We start from the raw sequence: 21048 nt of genomic DNA on the forward strand, positions 1-21048 counted from the left end.
AATTTAATTAAAATATTGTTTTTACAAATTCATGCATTAAATCGGTATACAAATCATTGGAAAGATTTCTTAAATCTTAAACTTATTTAGTGCGCTTATTTTAAAAATCGTATATCATTAACTGGATATTTCAGAAGGCTGTTGCTTGTTCTTAAATGAGCTCCTGATTGTCCAGGAACTCGCGAATCATGTTTCTGCAGGATTTCAGCAGGGACTTGTTGCATGTGCGTTCATTGTTTGGCAAGGAAAACCTTGTTTTGGCCTTGGTTATTGATTTATTGCTCACCGAACTCTCGGATTTGGCCGGTGTCAAGGATCTTCGCAGGATGTGCGATGGTATAGAGCGTTTCTTTAGCGGCTGACTGGCGACTGGTGGCCTAACCGTCTGATCCTTTGGCGTTGTGTTGTCAGCCACTGCAGGCGGAGGAGTTGGCGAACAGGAATCGGTGTAGGATATGATATTGTTGCAGGCCTGGCGATCGTATTGGTAGCGCAGCAAGAGGAGTGCTGCAGCAGCCTCCAGCTCCAAGGCACTGTGATTATGAGCCGCAGACACATCTTCCACTTCGGATTCCCTCACTGGCGAAGGAGTCGCTTGCTTGCGTTTGTTCAACATCCGTTTGTACTTCATGATTGGAGAGTCGACAAGGAACTGATGTCCTGCTAAGTTCATTACCAGCTTTATATAGATCAGAGATTTACCTGATTGAGGGTTATCCACTCTGAAGTTCTACCTACCAATTGGCCGGTAATCCCAGTTGACCTAATAGGTAACTCTTCTTTTCGGATTTTACCTGTAGTATTTCGCGAATTTCAGATCCTTGAGTTGTTCTCCCTCATATTGGCCGCTAATCTGCTTTACCCTAATAAGCCAGGTGCAATCCTTTACAAGACAGATGGCTGCTTTATTAGACTGAGTCGTTGGGGAATTCCTTAAGAATTCTCAGAATCTTTAAATATATTTTAACACGAATAATAAGTAAATGTGCCTCCTAAAAACCTTATTAAATAAAACATGGTAAGTTTCCAAGTCCTTTAGCTTTATTTTATTATAAAGACAAAAGTGTTTAAATTTATTTAAATAATAATCAAATACATGATCAAGCAGCATCAGTTTTTAACAATGAAAATGCATAAAGTAAACAATTCTTGGTCTTACGGTCAATTTTTTGTCAACAAATTTTATTAGGTGGTTCTTTTATTAGGAAAATACACACAATTCAACAGATATCCGCTCTCCCACGTCTTTTACATAATTAGATGCAGATACGCCTATTGCGGCCACACATAACCGTAACAATGTCGTCGACTACAAAAAAAGGTTTATTCCAAAAATAATAAAACTAAAATTTCTGTTGCATTGCGCCATTGCCGTTCGTATCTAGTTGCAGTAGTTAGTTGCATATGTACACAGTAAACACATAGTTAAAGGCATTCGGTTCTGATTCGGTTTCTGTTTCGTTGCGGGCTGATTAGCTTTCCAGGATAATGTTTAGCTTTCTTCTCCTTGGTCCCTCGGGACACTCGGTCCTCTACGCGTGAATCTCGAACAGTTTGGCCACCTCATTGAGGTCATCGTACTTCTTATTCTGATTGATTATTGTCCTAGCTAAGCCTATCCGATTGAAGAGGTTCCACAGCAGGATGCCGACGATCTTGTCGTTCTTAAGATAGAATATCACACCCTTGCCATAGTTGTTCGCCTCATCGGGATCACAGGTAACGCCATCTTGGCTGACGACGGCATCGCTTTTCGTCGTATCGCTGGAGCTGGCGCTGATGGAGCCATCACCACTGGATTCGGACAACTGGTCTACGCGATTGGCTGTATCGGAGGGCAGGGCGAATACTCCAACGGTGGGCAGCGAGGAGTCCACCAAGCCAATGCCCTCGTAACCGATCTCAGGACCCAGATCGGACCAAAACATGCTCTGGTGCTGATAGGGTTTTTCTGTGAGTGAAGGAAAATATATCAATATTAATATTTAAAAATAATATAATTAATTTATCACTTAATAATTAAGGAAAAAAAGTTTAATCGAGTGCGCCTACTATTGTATATGCGTTACTCAGTTAATCAATTTAATCTGTAAACCTTAAATTTTCAAATGTCCAACAACTAATAATAATAATAACTTCTAAAATTTCGATTTGGTTCGATTTGTGTGTTTATCAAAAAATTCATGAAAAATTCTAAAATAAAATACATAGCACAATAACTTACATCTACCATTTCTTAGAATTTCGCTAGTTAAAACTTAAATCTCTGGCTTTTATAGTTTTCGAGAACGGACAAACAGTTACGTCTATTGATCTTCATAAAAAATATATATATACTTTATAGGGTTGGAAACTCTCTCTTCTACCCGTAACATACTTTTCAACAAATGCAATATCTACTTACAGATATAAATATAAAATATATAAACAGAGACTAGTAACTTACTTGCTCCCGTCATGTTCTCGCCGGCCAGCCGACCAGAGACCACCGAGTGATCATGGTGCTCCACCCGTCGCCTGCCCAGCAGAGGATCAAAGAAGCAGGAAGCATCGCCGGCCACGTACAGATTCCTTCTGGCCTCCAATTCTGCATTGACCACGAAACCACCGAGACTCCTGTCCACTTCCAGTCGGCTGGGACCGGCAAGCTCTGTGTTTGGTGTGCAGCCAACGCAGACAACCACCACGTCGGACATCAAGGTCATGCCATTGTTTAGCTCCAACTTTAGATTGGCTTCATCCCGCACCGCTGATCGAATGCTGGCATTGGGAATGACGCAGACGCCCTGGGCTTCCATCTTGGCCGTTGTCCAGCGGCTCAGATAGTTCGGCAGGACCTTGGACATGTTGGCATTCTCCTGGAACACTTGGTACACCTTGCCGCCATTGTTCTCCCGCGAATAGTGAGCCAGCGAGCAGGCCAGCTCGCTTCCGATAAAGCCATTGCCCACAATGGTAATGGAACGCTTCTCCGCTGCCAGTCTTCGCAGGCGATCAAAGTCATCGGGTGTGCGATAGACCATTACTTTCTCGAGCACACTGGGCGGCGCATCGCGGAGCATGGTCAGGTTCTTGGGGGCACAGCCAGTGGCAATCAGGCATTCGTCGTAGCCGATCTCGTAGCCATCGTTTAATGTCACTATGCGCTTCTGCGCGTCTATCTTCTTCACAGCGAATCCTTGGGCAACGGCTATTCCGCCGTTCTCACTGTCTTCCAGATTCTCGGGATCAACGAAGAACTCATCCGGTTCAAAGAACAAACTGTGAAGGAATGGATGGAGTAAGAAGACATTTTGTAATAATAACCATGATGGACCTACCTCCTCTCCGAACCCGTCCACTGTTTAAATCGGTAGTCCTTAATGGGATCCTCGTTGGGATTGGGTGTGTACCACAGTTCCTTGGACAATGGTGGGCGCATGTAGGGCTTGCGGAACTCATTGCTGATCATTAAAACCTTGGCTGTCGCATCGTTGGACTTGATGGCTCGGAAAGCGGAGAAGGCGGCGGTTCCACCACCAACAATAAGGTACGGCACATGCTTGGGAAGGTCCTCAGAAGTGGGCGGACCTAAAAAAGTAATACAAAACAGAAAATTTGGTTAAATAAATTGGTTCTTCAATAAAAACTTCCAAATGATCACATATAAAGTTATTAAATTCTTGAAACCTAATGATCATGACGATTGGTTTGTAATTTATGCGTAATAATTATCCAATTATGCTGATTTTGGGCTAGGCAATAGATAGTGCTTATCTGGTTAGCAAATGCCAGTCTAGAACTTTCTTTATATTTCGTTATTATATTGTTAACGATGTTTATGGGCTTTAGATTCCACTTACTCGTAGCTAGTCCAGCTATCAATCTACGTTTCCGTTCTTCCTCCTCCTCCTGGGCTTTCCTGGCCTCACTGTCATCCGTGCCCCGTGTCAGGAACCAGGTGAGCTACAAAAATGGCAAGCAATTAGCGGTTTGTCCTTAAGTATTGGAGGCAATCATACCAATCCACCAGAAAGCAGGGCAGCCAGGGCACCCAGCAGGCACTTGAGCCGAAAGTCTCTCATCCGGCATTCACAGTCCTCATCGCCACCACCACTGCCACCGGGAGCAGTTCCATCCTCGTTGCATGGCTGGCATTTCGTCTCCTTGCGTTTGCGTTCGAACTCCTCACAGGCATTCGTCGGCGGCTTGCAGGAATCCAAGACTGGCTGGCTGGTGCTGAATTTCGCACTGTCCGACTTCAGTACATCCTTGGCACTGCAGACTGTCTTGCTTTCAGCAAAGCCCTAAAAAACATATTAATATATTTGTTAAACAATGTTTTTTAAGGGTTTTTGGGCGGAGATGCAAACTGGGATTCTACTATTAAAACTAAAGCTAATAAAATACTTGCTATAAATTTAAATAAGATTAAAAATTGGTACTAATACTGTTATTTTTGAACATTTTAAGGCTTTTAAATAAGATTACTAGTAATTATAAGAAATCTTGTGTAGTTTTCTGGTTAAAAGTATTGGTTTTGTAGTGCTATTTTAAGTTTAGTTTAGTAAACAAGAAAGAATAACCTTTAAGAGTTTAGTGGTGAAAAATTATCGTATTGCAGCATGGTTTTTTACTACTTTAGTTTCAGTTTTACTTATATTGTTAAATATAACAATCTACTCAAATTTTTTATCATTTGCAAACCATTATACAAGATTTTTAAGAGTTATTTTAACAAGATTCCACCGGTTGAGAATAGCTAAGGTTTAAATTCCCCTAATTTGCATTTCCGATCTTAGCCAACTAAAGATGATGGATGATGGATGAGATGAGCGATGGATACCACTTTTAAGAGTGGCTCTGACTGGGCAGAAGGGGCTTGAAACTGGGAATTGGCAAAGCTGGAAACGCCGGTGGCCTCCACAAACGCCTCCTCGCCCTCCTGATTGGGGGGCGTGGCCGAGGGCTTGACAACGCAGGCTTGATGATTCGGATATTTGTTTGCTTGCAATTTGGTGCGCGCTTCGAGGGTGCGTTTCTTTACCATTTGATAGAGGCTGCTGTGTGCCGGCCGGAGAATGGCTAAAAATGGAGGAGGAAGAGAAGGCACGACGATTAGTAAAGTAAAAAGAGTAAAAAGAAAAACATGCAAAACACAGAGAGAGAGAGATCTGCAAATACAGATCCGACTCCGACCATAACCTCACTTACCGTATGCCGGTGGCGATCGCTGCGGCACGGAAGCTAATATCCTCCGGTTGGCCAGGATATAGGCCTGCCGGATGAACTTCTGCGCCAGACATCGGACACCCCAAATACTCATCGCGATTTACACTCTGTCTCTGATTCAGATTCCGGAACACTTTTGGACACTCCACAATTACAATTGTGTAACAACGCGAAGTGCGGGCGGCGAAAGAAACGTGTGTGTGATGGTGTGTGCGAGTTTGTGTTTTGTTTACAAAAAAACCAATTTCTATGACAAATTTCTCCGTGTGATGTCCGGCGGGGTTTTATTGATCTTGACTCCTTAATCCCTCCTTGCTTTTCGGTTTTATCGGTCGTCCGCCTCCTTTTATTTTTCATTCCCTTGCCTGTTTTGTATTGTTTTTTTCTCAGTGTGACCGTCGTCGGTTAATGCGAAAATGCCAAACTGGTTTGGACAATGTCCCAACACGTAAAGTACCCTACAGTTCTTATTGGAACATTGGGAAAATTAAGCGGAAACGGAAGTCGGTTTAAGTTAAATTTTAGTCGGTTAGCAAATATATAGAAGTTATTATGCTAACGTAATCTATAAATATTAAGAACAAATAGAGTAAATAAACTTGTAACGCTAAAATAATTTGATAAATTCTTTGAAGCTCTGATTGGAATATTTAAGTTGAATTACGCAGATAAAAGAATTCCGTAAAATAAAATGTCTTAAAAGCTTTCAAGCATAGTCAGTTTATTTGTGCAACAAAATCATTAAATAAATAAGGGAAAATGCATAAGCTTAACTTGTATTGCCGAGAATTCATTTATCCGCATTTGCCTGTTGCAAAGCGGCTGCTGCAGCTGCTCCACTCACAGGAGCCTTAATACCGAAAAGGTGGCACAATTGGTTCCTCAGGGGGCGCACCTCGACCAGCGGCATGGTCCAATCCGTTTCCGAGAGCAGTGTCAGGATTTCATCCATATTATCCTCGGGAATTTCGGTAACATCGCCGTGAAGAGCCAGCGCTTCGTATAGTTTTGTGGCAGCGGTTTTGCGCACATGGACATGTTGCAGTCCAAGGAATACTGAAAGCTTGGAGAGAATCCTTTTGGACAGGCGGGGAACCTGGAGTAACTGGCAAAAGGCACTAATGCTGGTAGCTGTCTTATACAGCTTCTTGTAGCCCTTAACCTCCAGGTTCAACAGCCTAAAGATATCCTCTGCAAACGGATTTGCTTCGTCATGAAGCACCGATTCCACAGTGCCTGATCCGATGAGTATGTCCAGGAAACTGAGCATGGGATAGGTAACGCGCTCATTGAGCAGGTGCTCCTCGAAGATCTGAACAACCTCGGCACAAAGGCGTGGCACAGTTTCGGGATTGGAACGCAAGAATTGGAATAAGGCACTTGAGGCATATTTAATCTGTAGGTGAAAATGCTTTTATTAGATCAGACTTATGAAAAAGATCCCAAACTTACCAGAGATTCAGTTAGTTGACCAATGCTGGCACTCAGACCCAGAAGCACTCTTTTAGAGTAATCCGGCAGAGCAAGCAGCTCACAGAACAATGGGAATGTGTGATCGGCAAATAGCCAAAGCACGGAATCAGCATCCGCGGGAAAGATCTCAATGAGTTTGGTATGCTCACGAATATGCGGAATTCTGGGCTCATGATGAATCAGTTGGCAACAAAGGCGGCCGCCTAATCCCCGAGTGCGATCTATTTTCTCCACAGCCTGCTGCATAAAGCCTACAACAATCTCGTGGACATGTTCGGGGGCCAGCAATTCAGGAGGACACTGAGTCACGATTTCGTAAAGCGATGACATAGCTGCCTCTCTCACCCAAGCACCAATATCGCCACGATTGTCTAGGGTGTATTCATCCAAAGCTTTCAGCAGACATTCAATAACCTTGTTGAAGTTTTTAGGCTCGGCAAAGGAATCTGGAAAAAGATGATTAATATATCTTTAAATACACTAATTACTTGTGATTCAAGGCTCACCGATTCCTTCTTTATATCCCACTGTTTTTACGACTTTAAGCAAGGCCCTGACGCTCTCCGTTCTAGCCTCACTCCACCTGTAAGTCTGGATATTCTCGCGGCCACCCATTTCGCCGACCAGAACAGCTTGCAATGGAGTCAGCGAATGTTTAACCAAACTATCCAAAATAGCAGGCAAATGGGGGCGAATCATAAAGGATGGTAGCACACCCAAAGCAGCTAGGTAACCCATGCGTATATGCTCCTCCAAATCGTTTTCGGCTCCCTTTAAATAGCTATTAATGATGTCTTCGTTTTCCTGGTGTCTGGAGTCTAAGCAGTAATAAGTAGCACAGAGTTCGCCAAAAGCCTCTACCGCAGAGGCACGAATGGAGCTTGATTGGGTCACCAGACAGGAGTCTATTACCTTTTGCCAAGAATCTGGAAAATAACAATTATTTTAATTATATATTTATCAGTAAGGTTGTATGATCCTTACCCAAACACTCGTTTGTGGCCTTTAGCTTGGCCAGACTGCAGTTTTTGATATAGTTGGTGGTGCAGGACTTCATCAGCTCACCGCTCATTCCGCGATAGAAGTGTCTATCTATGAATGTCTTTACCAGTTCGTTTAGCTCCACAATTCGTTGATTGGTTAGGTAAGTCACAGGAGGATCGCTCTTTTCCTCCAGTTTGCGCAGGGCCAGAATAATCTCTCCCATGGCCAATACACAACCATGTCGGCAGTTAATATCTATGGTATCGGTTTTGGCCAGCAATTGTGGCAAAACGACAGCGGCCATGTACTCTGGTTCTCTCAGCGAAAGCTTGTGCAGAGCCTTGGCTGTCAGCTCTCTTATGGCCAGATCCCAATGGTTTACTTTGTGCTGCACCAGGTGATTGATCAAAGGTTCCCTGTACACCTCATACTGTGCAATATAATCACTAATATTCAGATAGGAATTCTGGCGAATGCCCACAGAATAAAAGTCCGTGGTGGTGGATATTTCGATTCCAAAGGGAAAGTTGCCCAAGCGACCAACACTTTCCTGGAAAGCGGCAGAGGCAGCTCGTCTGCAGTTCACTTCGCGATCGAAAACGGCCACAATCAACAATCCCGATGAGATTTTTTGCACAAAAGGTTTCACATCATCCGGATTGTAGGCCCTGGCAAATGCCCAGCACATGTAGCAGGCGGAATCACGGATGTGCTGGCCCACGGACATGTAGCCCTTCATTTCATCGTAAAACAGAGCTTGCATGAGGAGCGGGACCAGCTCCTCCAATCGATGTGGCAGCAGCAATCCCCTTTTGGCCAGTTCCGCCAGTGCCAAACAAGCTCCATGCCAGGCCTCGTGGGGCTCCAGTGGATTGAGTATATCAATCACTGACCCGATTACCTCATCGGCCAGCTCCTTGGGCAGGCGATTGGTGACCCGGCCCAATCCTTTGGCCGCACTCCAGCGTATGTCATTTCCACCACTTCGCAGGGCTTGCAGCAGCTCCTCAATTACCTCTTCTATGGCATCGGGCACTAGGATCTCCTCGCCCTCCTCTGGCGGTGACTCCAGGGCAGCTGATTCGCCTCCTGCTCCAGCAGCCTGCGTTAGATTGGTGGCCAGTGATCGGGTGCCTTAAAAATGGTATAAAATAGTTATAGTTGTAATAAATTTATCAAGGAAACTCACCCCTTTTGTATCGCCAGCTGGCGATGCGTGGCTTCAGATGCACCAAGCCCAATCGCTGGATAATTTTCACATAGTTCTTGTACTTCAAAAAGTCGTTGCCATCCTTGTACTGACAGGAGGTGATCCACTGGAGTAGCTTATCCGCATAGGGTAGCAGATCCTCCCGTTTGCCGTGCTTCAAAATAGCTGCCACTGCAGCCAGCTGCCCGAACTTGACATTCACCGTATCCGCCTGGTGCTGCTCCATGATCCAATCGAGGAATCGCTCCAGATACAGATCCTTAATGTCGCTACGGATGAAGTATTTGGCAGCCAAATAGGCAGCCATGCTGCTGCAGGTGTCATTGTTGGACACATACAACTGGATCAGCTCGTAGATGCGTTCCATCTTGGTGGTCTTGGTCTGAACATGATTGATGGATGGGCTGCAATTCAGAGTGGGATTGGTTGATGTTTCGTAGGCATCCAGTCTGGACATGTGAAAGGGATTTAGGACCAGAATGGACATCCACAGGAGCAGTATATAGCGTGTTTCCCACTGCTCGAACTCCTTGGGATCCTGCTGGCCCAGCAGATCCAGGACAAACTCCAAATCACTTAGCTCATGAGGCATAAATTTAACCAATACTTTGTAGGTGCGAACTTTGCAAATGATATAGAGATACTTAAAGGCGGCATGACGTTCTCCGGTGTCCAAATCCTGGCGCCTGATCTTCTGCAGCAGTTGGCCCAGCAACTCCTCCAAATGTGGATCCAGCAGATGCGGTTGCTCCTGATATCTGGACAAAATCTGAGCGTATTGCTCGAATTCCCTTTCAAAGGTTGCAGCCCCAATTGGTTTGATGTTCTCGATCATTTCGAGCACCTGCTGCAGTTCGGTGAAATGCTCCAGCGTATTTGCGGGCAGGTCCTCATCCTTGCACTCCTCCACAGGATTCGACATGGCTGTTTCGCTATCTATTTGGGTTTCAAAACAACAGCCGGCAAAAAATCAACGATTATTTTGTGAATCATTTGTTTCGCTGGCAGAGTTGCCACCGTATTGGTGTGACCGTTCGTCGTCCATACCTTAATACCGCAAAACAGCTGTTCGTCCAGAGTTGCCAGGCGTAGGGCAGAATAGCAAGGCGAAGCTGCGAGTTTGCAGCACAAACGGAAATTATTTTCCTTTCCATTTTCTCGGAAGCAAAAGGGCCGAAGCAAGTCACGTTTTTTGGCTCCGGTTTCAATATTAATTGTTTAACCGCTCACACAATCGCCTAGTTTGTGTGGGCGCGGTGAGTGGTGAAAGTTCGCATCAGAAATCGCAAAACAACAAGAGCCTTTTGTGGCAAGCCACGATTGCTGCTGCAAAGCCATGAAATCAGATAATTTTCGTCTCATAGCGGAGGTGGCCAAAAGGCGATGTCTTTGGGACACCAACATGTCCATGGCGTATCGCAAGGAGGACGGAGCAGCCCAGTGGGCAATTGTGGCGGAGATTTTGCAGCAGGATGGTGAGTGTGTTTGCGTTTATCTGCCCAGGCAAGTTATAAATATCACCTGGTTTTCCCTGGTACTTTCTGGTACTTTCTGGTACTTTCCCCAGTTGTCACCTGCAAGAAGCGTTTTAAGGGCTTAAGGGACAGCTATCGCGCCGAGATACGCAAAATCCAACAGAAACGAATGGAAATGTCCCACTGGACATACTTCCGTTCCCTGGAGTTTATGCGCCACATCTTCGATCCGGAACGTCTGGTGCCATTTCCTCCGGAGGCCTACGATTTGGATGCCGAACAGCCGGAGGATGACTGCGACACCACCACCCGACTGGTGGACTTTGCCATCGATGTGGATCTGGACGATGATGACTCCGTTGACTTTGAGATCATTGGGGATATATTTAAGAGGGAATCCTCGTTGCCACAGGATTCGGGATCGGATGGTGGCTCCCTGATCAAGCCACTGGACTCATCCACTGCCCATCTGTCCGACCATGAACCGTCGCCCAGATTGATATCCTGCCCACCCATGCACCTGCATCTCAAGCCGCCTACGAAGAGGGTTCGTCGCCGAAAGCCCTCATCTTTGTACGATGTGTCCAGTTCCAACGGCAAGGCCACATCAAATCATCCTGCCGAAGCGGATTTGAAAAACGATTCAGACTACAGCTTCATGGTGAGCATGGTGCCGCACGTCAAGACCTTGTCGCCCATTGGAAACCTCAAGTTTCGCATGGAGATGGCCCGGATTTTGGTGGAACTTCGGAAGGAGGATCAGCAGGCGCCCCAGGGAATGGCCGCTGGAGCTGGAGCCGTGGGATTGCCAAGACTAACGCCCGCTCCCGACTCAAGTTTCACCTCTCAACTGGATAATTGCCAGCCCTACTGTATCTCAAATTCCAGTTACCTAAATGGTAGCCCACAATCCCCATCCTCCTACGATTATGTGGACAGCTCCATGATCGAGTGCGATGTCAAGATCGAGAACGAAGCCTTGATCTAAAGATCGCAATTCCAGCATTCTACCAATTAGCAATCACCCAAATTATCTTACGATTTTACATTCAGTTTTCTAAAGAAAACTACACAAATATTATTTCTGGATTTGTATGAACAGTACTTCTTAAATATATATTGAAGTTATTAATTCAACAAATATGTTTGTATGTCATAAGAAAGACGCATTGTATTAGACTAATTTCCATTTACGCATTGCCTAAAATTTTGCCATTTTAATAGGAGTTTGAAAATAATTTGCAACTGTTAAAGGTAAAACAATAAACAATTTTATAATTTAAGTTAATTTTATTAAAAATAGGAAGAAATAAACATCGAAAAATCTGAAGGATGCTGGCGAATAGAAAATATTTATGTAAAAACTAGATAGTTAATACACATATTTTAGAGGATATTTAATATGGTTTCAACAGTCCTATCGTTTTGGTACCATTTTAATAAATCATTTGTTTGAAGAAATGCTAATATACATTTGTAAATACAATGAATTTTGATTGATTTCAGATTGCATTTTAAAAGATTCGTAATTATATGCGCATACAAAGAGGGTCCAATAACATAAAACGCTGCCTGAGATTTGAGATTTCCGAGAAACCTGCGGGATGAAACGCAGTTCAGATTTTATTTAGAAAAGGAATTTAATAGTTTTTTAAATTCATCTGTGAAATACTAAAAACTATTTTGCTTAATATGTGCATAGTGATTCCGATACAGGTATGTCATTTTGATTTGATTTCAGTTCCATATGTTTCAAAATCTTTTTTGAGTTTTTAAAGTTTTGACAAATTTTTGCAAGTAAAATTATAAATTGCGCTGGGTTTAGCGAACAAAATAACTTTAATATTATTAAAAATAATGTTAAATTAAATAGTTAAAAAAATTTCAGATTGTGGAATAACAATTAGATTAAAAAATATTTTACTCCTGTACTTACTTTTTATTGCATAAATAAAACAAAAACGTATATATGATAAAATTAATACAGCTACAAGTGAAGTACCTCAAATCGAAGAAACCTGTGAATAAAAAACATAAAAACATTTATTTATTAATGTTTCATTTTATTCGTTCCTAAAATAAGGACATCCGAAAAAGGCACTTTCGTTTTGCCGCCTGTCATTTAATACGGTAGGCGATACGGTCACACTGGTGGCACTGCTTCAACATCAAAGTGTGAAAATTTGTCAAATATTTCGTAAAGTACAGCTATCTGATCGATTTGGGCGCAGAGATTGCACCCGTAGCAAAACGCCCGCGTGTTCCACCTAATCCGGAGATGCAGAAATCCACCGACCGGGTGCGGCGCCTCAAAAAGCTGAAGAGCGTTACGGGGACGCAGGATGGCGGCGACGGTGGAGCTGTGGCAGCGGCAACGGCGACTGCGGAAACCCGGACATCGGAATCCACGGATACAAACGGAGGAGCCGCCGCCAGCAGTGGATCCCTCAATCCGGAGATCTTCAAGCACTTTGATAAATCCGGACGGAGCGAATTGTACGTGTGGTTCCACGCTCTCTCTCTATCTCTCTTAGACACCGATACAAACGCAGCCAGAGATATACACACACACAGTCGCAACATGTACAGTGACTGCCAGAAGTTTGTGTCCAGCTGCGAATATTCAATTCGCACGCGCGCTCCTGTGTCTACTGTTTGGAACCACTGTGCTGCTCGTTCGTTCGTTTCCCCTCGCTAAATATCACGTTTACTTCTAGCCTAAAGTACCTCAAGCAGCAGCTCCAGGATACGGCCGACAATCCCGTCTACGACCGGAATGGCGTCTTCAAACAGGGCGTCTCCAATGCCATCTACGAGCTGCTCTGGCAGGCCCTGCGATTCACCCACAAAAAGGATCTGGTGCTCCATCTGCTCATGGAAGTCGTGGTGAGTGAAAAAGTTCCGGGAATTTTGGGGAATCCTTTATAGGGCTTCCCTCGATACGATTTTCTCTATACTGAGACTGAAAGGAAACTGCATTTGGTGAATCCTCAAAAATAAACCCTTAACAAAAGGCAATACTCGCTTGATAAGATCTTTAGAAGATAATTAAAAGTTAAACAAAATTATTAAACTATATCACTATTTTTTCAGGCCCTTCACGCAGAGTTTCCCAGCCTCATATTGGATGTGATCAATATCCTGGACAACGAAACCTCGCTTATGACCGAAGGATTACAAGAGGAGCGTCATGCCTTCGTGCAACTGGTCAAGGACATTGACAAGGTGGTTCCAGAAAGTCTACTGAAGGAGCGATTGGAGATTGACACGTTGCAGGAGGTTGGCATTGTCAAAAACAAAAGCTTCTACTCCAAGTTCATCAAGGTCAAAACCAAATTATAGTATGTATTCAAACGGCAATTTAAGTTTGATAAATGTTATCATTTGCCCATCATAATTTTAGCTACAAGCAGCGTCGTTTTAATCTTTTCCGCGAGGAAAGCGAGGGATTTGCCAAGCTTATAACAGAGCTGAATCAGGAATTTGAAGAGAACACCACTCCTGAAAGCATAATGGACATCATTAAATCCCTAATAGGTAACGTTTTTTAATAGGTCGTAAAACTAAAAATTACAATACAAACTAAAATACAAAAATTAATCTTTTGCGTAGGCTGCTTTAATCTGGATCCCAACCGAGTGCTGGACATTATTATCGAGTCCTTCGAAACTCGCCCCGACCGCTGGAACCTGTTCATTCCCCTGCTGCGAAGCTATATGCCAACTGGTGCCATAATATGCGAGGTCCTTGGCTATAAGTTCTGCCACTTTAAGGACTCCCGCACGCCCCGCTCTTTATATCATGTTTGTGCCCTTTTGCTGAAGCACGGCGTCATTGCGCTGAACGATGTATATGTCTGGCTGACCCCAAACGATGGGAGCATCAAGGCGGATTGGGAGGAAGAGTTGGCGGATGCCAGAGAAATGGTGCGCAAGCTGAACCTCATTCAAACCAACAAAAAGGAGGAAGAAAAGGATTTACCACCACCGCCTTCTGTTAAGAAGTTCAACGAGGTAAAGTTTTTCCATAATATAATGTTAATATTGTTAATATAGATCTTCTGCTGCAGGAAAAGTATAATGTCAATCAAAAGTTTGGTCTCTGCGAGGCTTTACTCAAAGTGGGTGACTGGGGGAATGCCTACAAGATTATCCAGAAGCTTCCCGAACAGGCGGTAGTTCTGCAGGAGCCCATCGCCCGTGCCATTGCCGATCTGATACATCTGTCCGTGGAGAATGTTTACTATAAGAAATGCTTCAAGGCACCCGCTGGACGAAGGCAGAGCCGGAATCGCTTGTACGACGACTCAAAGCTGGTGGCCAAGATGCAGGCAAAGGAATTCAGCGATCTGAGGAAGTACACCTGGCCGATGGCTAATGTCTTGGGACCTGCCATGCACTACGACACTGTGCTGATGTACAAGCTTATTCGCATTATGCGAAAACTTGTGGTGGAGATGGGCGTGGACAGTTTGAATGGTCCCCCGCCAAATTCGGAGGCGGAGCATCACTACTATGACATTATGAGCTCGCTGGATGCTTGCATTTTACCCTCGCTTCTCTACCTGGACAACAACTGCTCCATGTCCGAGGAGATTTGGGCTGTGCTCAAGTACTTCCCGTACCACTTTCGCTACAGTTTGTATGCGCGTTGGAAGAACGATAGCTACCAGCTGCATCCGAACTTGATCAGGCGATGTGGCCTAGCTCAGCGGGACATCAAGGCGCTGATGAAGCGAGTGAGCAAGGAGAATGTCAAGCAATTGGGTCGTCTAGTGGGCAAGTACAGCCACTGTGCTCCAGGACTGCTGTTCGACTATGTGAGTTTAAGCTACTGTTGTTGGTTAATTAATTACTTACCATTCTGTTCAATAGATTCTCTTGCAAATCCAAATCTATGACAATCTCATTGGTCCCGTCTGCGACATGCTCAAGTATCTTACTGCCCTGTCTTTTGATTGTCTGGGATACTGCATCATTGAGTCGCTGACGTTGACGGGTCGTCTCAGGTTCAAGGATGATGGCACCTCTTTATCCTTGTGGCTGCAAAGTCTGGCCTCTTTCTGCGGCACCATCTACAAGAAGTACAGCATTGAGCTGAGCGGTTTGCTGCAATATGTGGCCAATCAGCTGAAGTCACAGAAAAGCCTGGATCTACTGATCCTGCGAGAGATTGTGCATAAGATGGCAGGCGTAGAGTCATGCGAGGAAATGACAAACGATCAGCTGCAAGCCATGTGCGGTGGTGAACAGCTCAGGGGAGAGGTAGTTATTGAACTCTGTTTTATATATGGTTAGCCCCAATTACTCATAACCTATTATCTTTCTAGGCTGGCTACTTTAGTCAAGTGAGGAATACGAAAAAGTCTTCTAATCGTCTGAAGGAGGCATTGGCCAACAACGATCTCGCAGTGGCTATTTGCCTGCTGATGGCTCAACAGAAGCACTGTGTCATCTATCGCGAGACGGCGGCTCACAGTCATTTGAAGTTGGTGGGACATCTGTACGATCAATGCCAGGACACGCTCGTCCAGTTTGGTACCTTCCTGGGATCCACCTATTCGGTGGATGAGTATGTAGAGCGCCTGCCCTCCATCATAACCATGCTGCGGGAATATCACATCAACACAGATGTGGCCTTCTTTCTGGCCAGGCCCATGTTCACTCACCAAATCAATGTAAGTCTCTACATTGAACAAGATTTTTGTACCCAGTTTTAAGCTAAAGCTAATCCCTTTTACAGCAAAAATATGACCAATTGCGCAAGGCTGATCCGAATGCCAAGAAGCTGACCACAACGCAAAAACTGCAAAAGTATCTAGAGGCCACGCAGTTGATCATGAACCCGATTGTGGAATCCGTTCGCCCACTGCACAGCGCCAAGGTGTGGGAGGACATCAGTCCGCAGTTCCTGGTGACATTCTGGAGCCTCAGCATGTACGATTTGCATGTGCCCAACGATAGCTATCAGCGTGAGATTGGCAAGCTAAAGCAGCTGGCTCAGCAGGCGGCCGAGGGCAAGGACTCCAATCAGTCGAAGAACAAAAAGGAGCAGGAGCGCTACATTGCGTTGATGGAGAAGCTGAACGACGAGCGCAAGAAACAGCACGAGCATGTGGACAAGATCTCGCAGCGGCTGCAGGAGCAAAAGGATAGTTGGTTCCTCCTACGCTCGGCCAAGTCGGCCAAGAACGACACCATCACGCAGTTCCTGCAGCTCTGCCTCTTCCCGCGCTGCACTTTCACAGCCTTGGATGCGCTGTATTGCGCCAAGTTTGTGCACGCCATACACAACCTCAAGACATCGAACTTCGCTACTCTGCTCTGCTACGATAGGGTAATTGTACACGATATATTTATAAGAAAATATGTGTATCTATATTTTAAATACCCTTTCAGATCTTCTGTGACATCACCTACTCGGTGACTTCGTGCACGGAGGGCGAGGCGACGCGGTATGGTCGCTTTTTGTGTGCCATGCTGGAAACAGTGATGCGTTGGCATGCAGATCAGGCGGTGTTCAACAAGGAGTGCGCCAACTATCCTGGTTTCGTGACCAAGTTCCGCGTGAGCAACCAGTTCTCGGAGGCCAACGATCACGTGGGCTACGAGAACTATCGCCATGTATGCCACAAGTGGCACTACAAGATCACCAAGGCCATTGTGTTCTGTTTGGACTCTAAGGACTTTATGCAGATTCGTAATGCACTGATCATCCTGATGCGCATCCTACCTCACTATCCTGTCCTCGCCAAACTGGCGCAAATCATCGAACGTAAGGTGGACAAAGTGCGCGAGGAGGAGAAGACAAAGCGGCCGGATCTGTATGCCATTGCCTCCAGTTACATTGGTCAGCTGAAGCTGAAGACGCCTCACATGCTCAAGGAGAGCGACTTCCATCAGATGGCCGAGCGGCCCAACAAGGAGCCGCCAACCACCGCTGCTGGAGCACCTGGCGCTGGCGTTAAAGTGGACAAGATGTCGCCCACCTCGCCGCCGGCTCAGGAACGGGGAGCAAAGGTCGCTGGTGGAGCTGCTCCCTTCTACAACAACGAGGGAAAGTCGGCGACCAAGGAGTCGGAGGCGAAAACAGGTGGGGAAAAATGATTAACTATGCAATGACCCTAAGCTAATCACAAAACCCCTTATATTTTTTATTTCAGCTACGCTCACCCGCAGCGATTCGAAGAGCATGAAAAGCGAGGGCACCGGAAATACTTTGGTGTCCACAACCACAACCACAAACTCAACCTCGACAACTTCCAACAACGATCGTGAGAGCAAGCCACGTGATCCCCGGGAATCCCAAGCTCGCAGCAAGGATGAGCAGCTGGAGCAGACGAACAACAATGGCAGCAATGGGAGCAGACAGAGCGAGAGCCGCAGCAATCGGGATGTGGATGGGCGGGAAAGACAGCAGGAACAGCAGGACCAGCGTCACGGAAGCTTAAGCTTAAGTAGCCACCGCAGTTCCAGGGAGACGGTGAGGGTCAAGGAGCGAACAGAGGCCGAGCAGCATCAACGGTCGCGGGAACGCTCCCAGCGGCAGGAGGAGTTGGAGCGGAAGCGTGAGAAGCCTTCGCGACGTGGCGCCGAAGAACGAAATCGCCATGGCGATGGCGTCGAGACAGTGGATCTGGTGGGCAGCACCGATAATCGCCACTACGAGGAGTTCGAGGGACGTATGCGGGATCGTGATTTGAGCTCTGTGTCCAACGAGAGCAATGGTTCCATGCAGCATCGGCAACGCAGCCATGAGACCATTGAATACGAAAAAGGTACATTTCATACTTATACGTTCTCTATAAAATACCATTGCTCAGCATTTGCTTCGTTTCATTTGACCAGATTCAAAGCGTCGCAAATTGGAGTCGTCAACCAGCAGTTCAAAGGTTAGTAGCAAATGGTTGCAGACATAAGTACGCTAAGACAACGACAATATAAAAAACACCCCACGACTACGATGACGATCGAATCTGGAGGGAAAATACACGAAGTTCCGATTGGGCATGCGAGCAATAAACCGATTTGCTACACCAAAACTCCAAACTCCAAACTGCGACTTCAAAATCAACGAATCAACAACGAGCCCACCACCACCCCTAAAAATATCAAAACATAAATAACTTATGCTTGATGTGGATGCGATGGATCTCGTTCTCACCTGCAATATCCTTTAATTCTAAGTATCAATTGTAGTTTATCTCGGGGTGTTAGTTTTAAGCTAAAGGTATAAGCAAAAAGTTCAACTTTTAGACCAATGTGACAGGATCATTATTAATTGTACAAAGGAAATTATTTTTTTTTGTATATTCAAGTTGTTAATTAATTGTAGTAGTTTAAGATTAATTGTGTAAATAACGGACCAAATCGGAGCATTGGGACCATAAAGACGACAATCGAAAGGCAAAAGACGAATCTAGCTGAAAGCGCGGATAAAAATCTTCTCAAAAACAAGGATTACGATGGAGAAATTCGACAACTTTCATTAAAAAAAAACTACATTTCGAAGAAGGAAAATCATCGGCATTATCTTTTCTGTAACCTGCAAACTAAATCTACAAAGGACAAAATTCTAAAAGTATATCATCATGCAGCATCAAAAATAACTTCAACTGCTGAAACATCACATCAAAAGTCTACAAACAAATTGTCAATCCGATGAACTTAAAAACATGCTGGATGGAAATGATTAAAAAAAAGTTTACCATAAAGAAGACTGCAACCAATATTACAAAATACTGAAACCGTGTATATAAACTAGCACTACAACTCTAATTCATGAAGTACCAACCACCCAGACTCGATGTAAATCATTCAAAGCGGATATTCAAGACAACCAGTACCTCTTCTACACTTCGTTGCCAAAAACCTGTGGATCGATCTCTCAACTTTAAATCGAAATTATCAAAATCCCTGTATTAAATGGAAACTGAATAATTCCAACCACTTCAGTAATAACTACCGGACCTATTTTACCTGGACTCACCATTCATTAAACTGGAGTGCCATGCTTTTAACAAATTACTTTAACATTCCGAATCATCAAACAAACTTAAAAATTACGAACCATTACTCCAAGAGACAACTGTAAACATGAATTCTCAACATTATTAATTGTGGATATGGATGGATATGGCCTTCATTCCAACAGCTACTGCCATCTGAAAAGCAAAACGTGGATTGAATCAATACAATTTTTCTGTGGAACATTTGCTGCCAAACTTGGTAAACAATACTTCAACACCGACATTGCGGAAAGCTCTAGATCCTGAGGATCCTGCCGCGGCTCTGACTATCATCTTCCTGCAGTTACCTGTGCAGCCCAGTTTAGTTGTTAATTCGTTGATGTTGAGACTGTGCATGGGTAAGTGATGGGCGCGTTGTGGGGGCGGCGGACTATTAAACTATATATAAGACATAGGACACCAAAACAGACTCGGTCGAATACTAGTACTACTTTTTCGGTTTTTGTTCCAGTTTTAAGCAGTTGGACGCACACACTTTGTGAAATAGGAGAAGATGAAGCGTGATACTATTTGATACTATTTTTACAACCATTAATCCTGTGCCGTTGCAGAAGGTGGAAGAACTGGTGGACAGCGTGAAGAAGGCGCGCGGCCTGAAGACCAAAGAGCGCAACAAGGATAAGCTGTCGGATGAGGAGCGCGACGCTCGCAAGGATCGCAAGCTGGGGCGCAAGCGTGATCGCACCGATGAGTCCAACAGTAACGAACACAAGCGTCGGCGCGAAGGTGAGACAAGAATCATATACCGGATATTCAAGACATTCAAAAACGAACGATTTTCAGCACAAAATGGCGAAGAAGAAATTCGAGAAAGAGAACGGCATAGGGTGAGTTTAATAAGATTGGTTGTAAACGATGCAGTGGTTATGCAACGTTTACAAGTGTTATCTCCCATTTTATACTAATGGTTGTAAACGATGCAGCGGCTACGTTAGTGGAATTCATTTTTGGGTTTGCGTCTTTGCTGTACGGCTGCTGATGCACCGTTTACAACCAGATTTACTGCGGAAAAGTATCGAAAATAAACCAAAATACTTCCTAATCCTTAGGAAAAGTCACCGCGGGAGCGTTCACATGAGAAATTCGATAGGGAGCGGGGCGGCGCCAGTGGTTCGCGAGGCGAAGATCGACAGTACGTCAGCAAGTCGACTCGTTCATCCAGAGTCAACTACTAAATACAATCGGGGATTTTGCTCCCTCGTTTTGTTGGATTGAGGAGGAGTGCATTTTGTTTAATTTTTAAAGAATTTGAAATTGTGTATCCATCAGGAGCAATTATTATGAGTAAAACTAATTTTGAAATGTTTACAATTTTTTAGTGACTATTTTAAAAAGAAAAATCCAAACAATTACATTGTAAAAATTACAAAAATGTTGTGTTTATTCAATGGGGACTTTTAATCGCCATAATATATGCTTAAAAAACAAAATTTCCATTCCCCAAAACGATTTCCGATTTTATGTGCATAATAAAATTGTATATTGCAGTAAGATATAAATATGTTGCATACTTTAATTATTAAAAGTTTCAGTTTTACCCAAAAACCCATAAACCCCATAGAAAGTCAGCTTTTTTCATTTATTTCGAATCAAATTTAATTCAATTTAAATTCATTTTTACATTTAACAGTTGAACTTGAGGTTTAATCTCGATTTAAAACACGCAT

The 21048-nt window shown here is 44.4% G+C and overlaps 5 protein-coding genes across 7 annotated transcripts; 2 read left to right on the forward strand and 3 right to left on the reverse strand.

Moving 5' to 3' along the window:
- Window positions 1-24: 24 nt before the first annotated feature.
- On the reverse strand, window positions 25-631 carry LOC108147903. Its single transcript, XM_017274663.1, has one exon. The coding sequence runs from the start codon at window positions 629-631 to the stop codon at window positions 152-154; it is 480 nt and encodes a 159-aa protein (XP_017130152.1). The 3' UTR covers window positions 25-151.
- Window positions 632-1155: 524 nt separating this feature from the next.
- Window positions 1156-5617, reverse strand: LOC108148024 (putative apoptosis-inducing factor 1, mitochondrial). 2 transcript variants are annotated; one of them, XM_017274857.2, is made up of 7 exons: window positions 5194-5617; window positions 4826-5064; window positions 4002-4286; window positions 3843-3945; window positions 3321-3570; window positions 2447-3261; window positions 1156-1951 (listed from the first exon to the last, which is right to left on the reverse strand). In XM_017274857.2, exons 1-7 carry the CDS (start codon window positions 5303-5305, stop codon window positions 1533-1535), a joined length of 2223 nt encoding a protein of 740 aa, XP_017130346.1. In that variant the 5' UTR covers window positions 5306-5617; the 3' UTR covers window positions 1156-1532. The 2 variants fall into 2 exon arrangements, with proteins under 2 accessions (XP_017130346.1, XP_017130347.1); XM_017274858.2 differs by having other exon boundaries at window positions 5027-5064; window positions 5194-5616.
- Window positions 5618-5915: 298 nt separating this feature from the next.
- LOC108148031 (tubulin-specific chaperone D) lies at window positions 5916-9884 on the reverse strand. Its single transcript, XM_017274870.2, has 5 exons — window positions 8858-9884; window positions 7669-8802; window positions 7191-7610; window positions 6664-7130; window positions 5916-6607 (listed from the first exon to the last, which is right to left on the reverse strand). Exons 1-5 carry the CDS (start codon window positions 9798-9800, stop codon window positions 6002-6004), a joined length of 3570 nt encoding a protein of 1189 aa, XP_017130359.1. The 5' UTR covers window positions 9801-9884; the 3' UTR covers window positions 5916-6001.
- A 78-nt stretch (window positions 9885-9962) lies between these two features.
- LOC108148062 lies at window positions 9963-11814 on the forward strand. The gene is made up of 2 exons (XM_017274915.2): window positions 9963-10353; window positions 10446-11814. Exons 1-2 carry the CDS (start codon window positions 10215-10217, stop codon window positions 11339-11341), a joined length of 1035 nt encoding a protein of 344 aa, XP_017130404.1. The 5' UTR covers window positions 9963-10214; the 3' UTR covers window positions 11342-11814.
- Window positions 11815-12484: 670 nt separating this feature from the next.
- LOC108147951 (THO complex subunit 2) lies at window positions 12485-20874 on the forward strand. 2 transcript variants are annotated; one of them, XM_017274739.2, is made up of 15 exons: window positions 12485-12849; window positions 13071-13239; window positions 13447-13694; window positions 13757-13890; window positions 13966-14366; window positions 14423-15172; window positions 15228-15617; window positions 15683-16030; window positions 16096-16689; window positions 16752-17445; window positions 17516-18130; window positions 18201-18244; window positions 19933-20107; window positions 20165-20208; window positions 20431-20874. In XM_017274739.2, exons 1-15 carry the CDS (start codon window positions 12632-12634, stop codon window positions 20554-20556), a joined length of 4950 nt encoding a protein of 1649 aa, XP_017130228.1. In that variant the 5' UTR covers window positions 12485-12631; the 3' UTR covers window positions 20557-20874. The 2 variants fall into 2 exon arrangements, 1 of the variants encoding a protein (XP_017130228.1); XR_001774539.2 differs by lacking the exons at window positions 20165-20208; window positions 20431-20874 and having other exon boundaries at window positions 18201-19719; window positions 19933-20037.
- The last annotated feature ends 174 nt before the right edge of the window (window positions 20875-21048 follow it).

This window comes from Drosophila elegans, unplaced genomic scaffold (genome assembly GCF_018152505.1).
Source record: "Drosophila elegans isolate 14027-0461.03 unplaced genomic scaffold, ASM1815250v1 contig_814, whole genome shotgun sequence".
Taxonomy (NCBI): Eukaryota; Metazoa; Arthropoda; class Insecta; order Diptera; family Drosophilidae; genus Drosophila; species Drosophila elegans.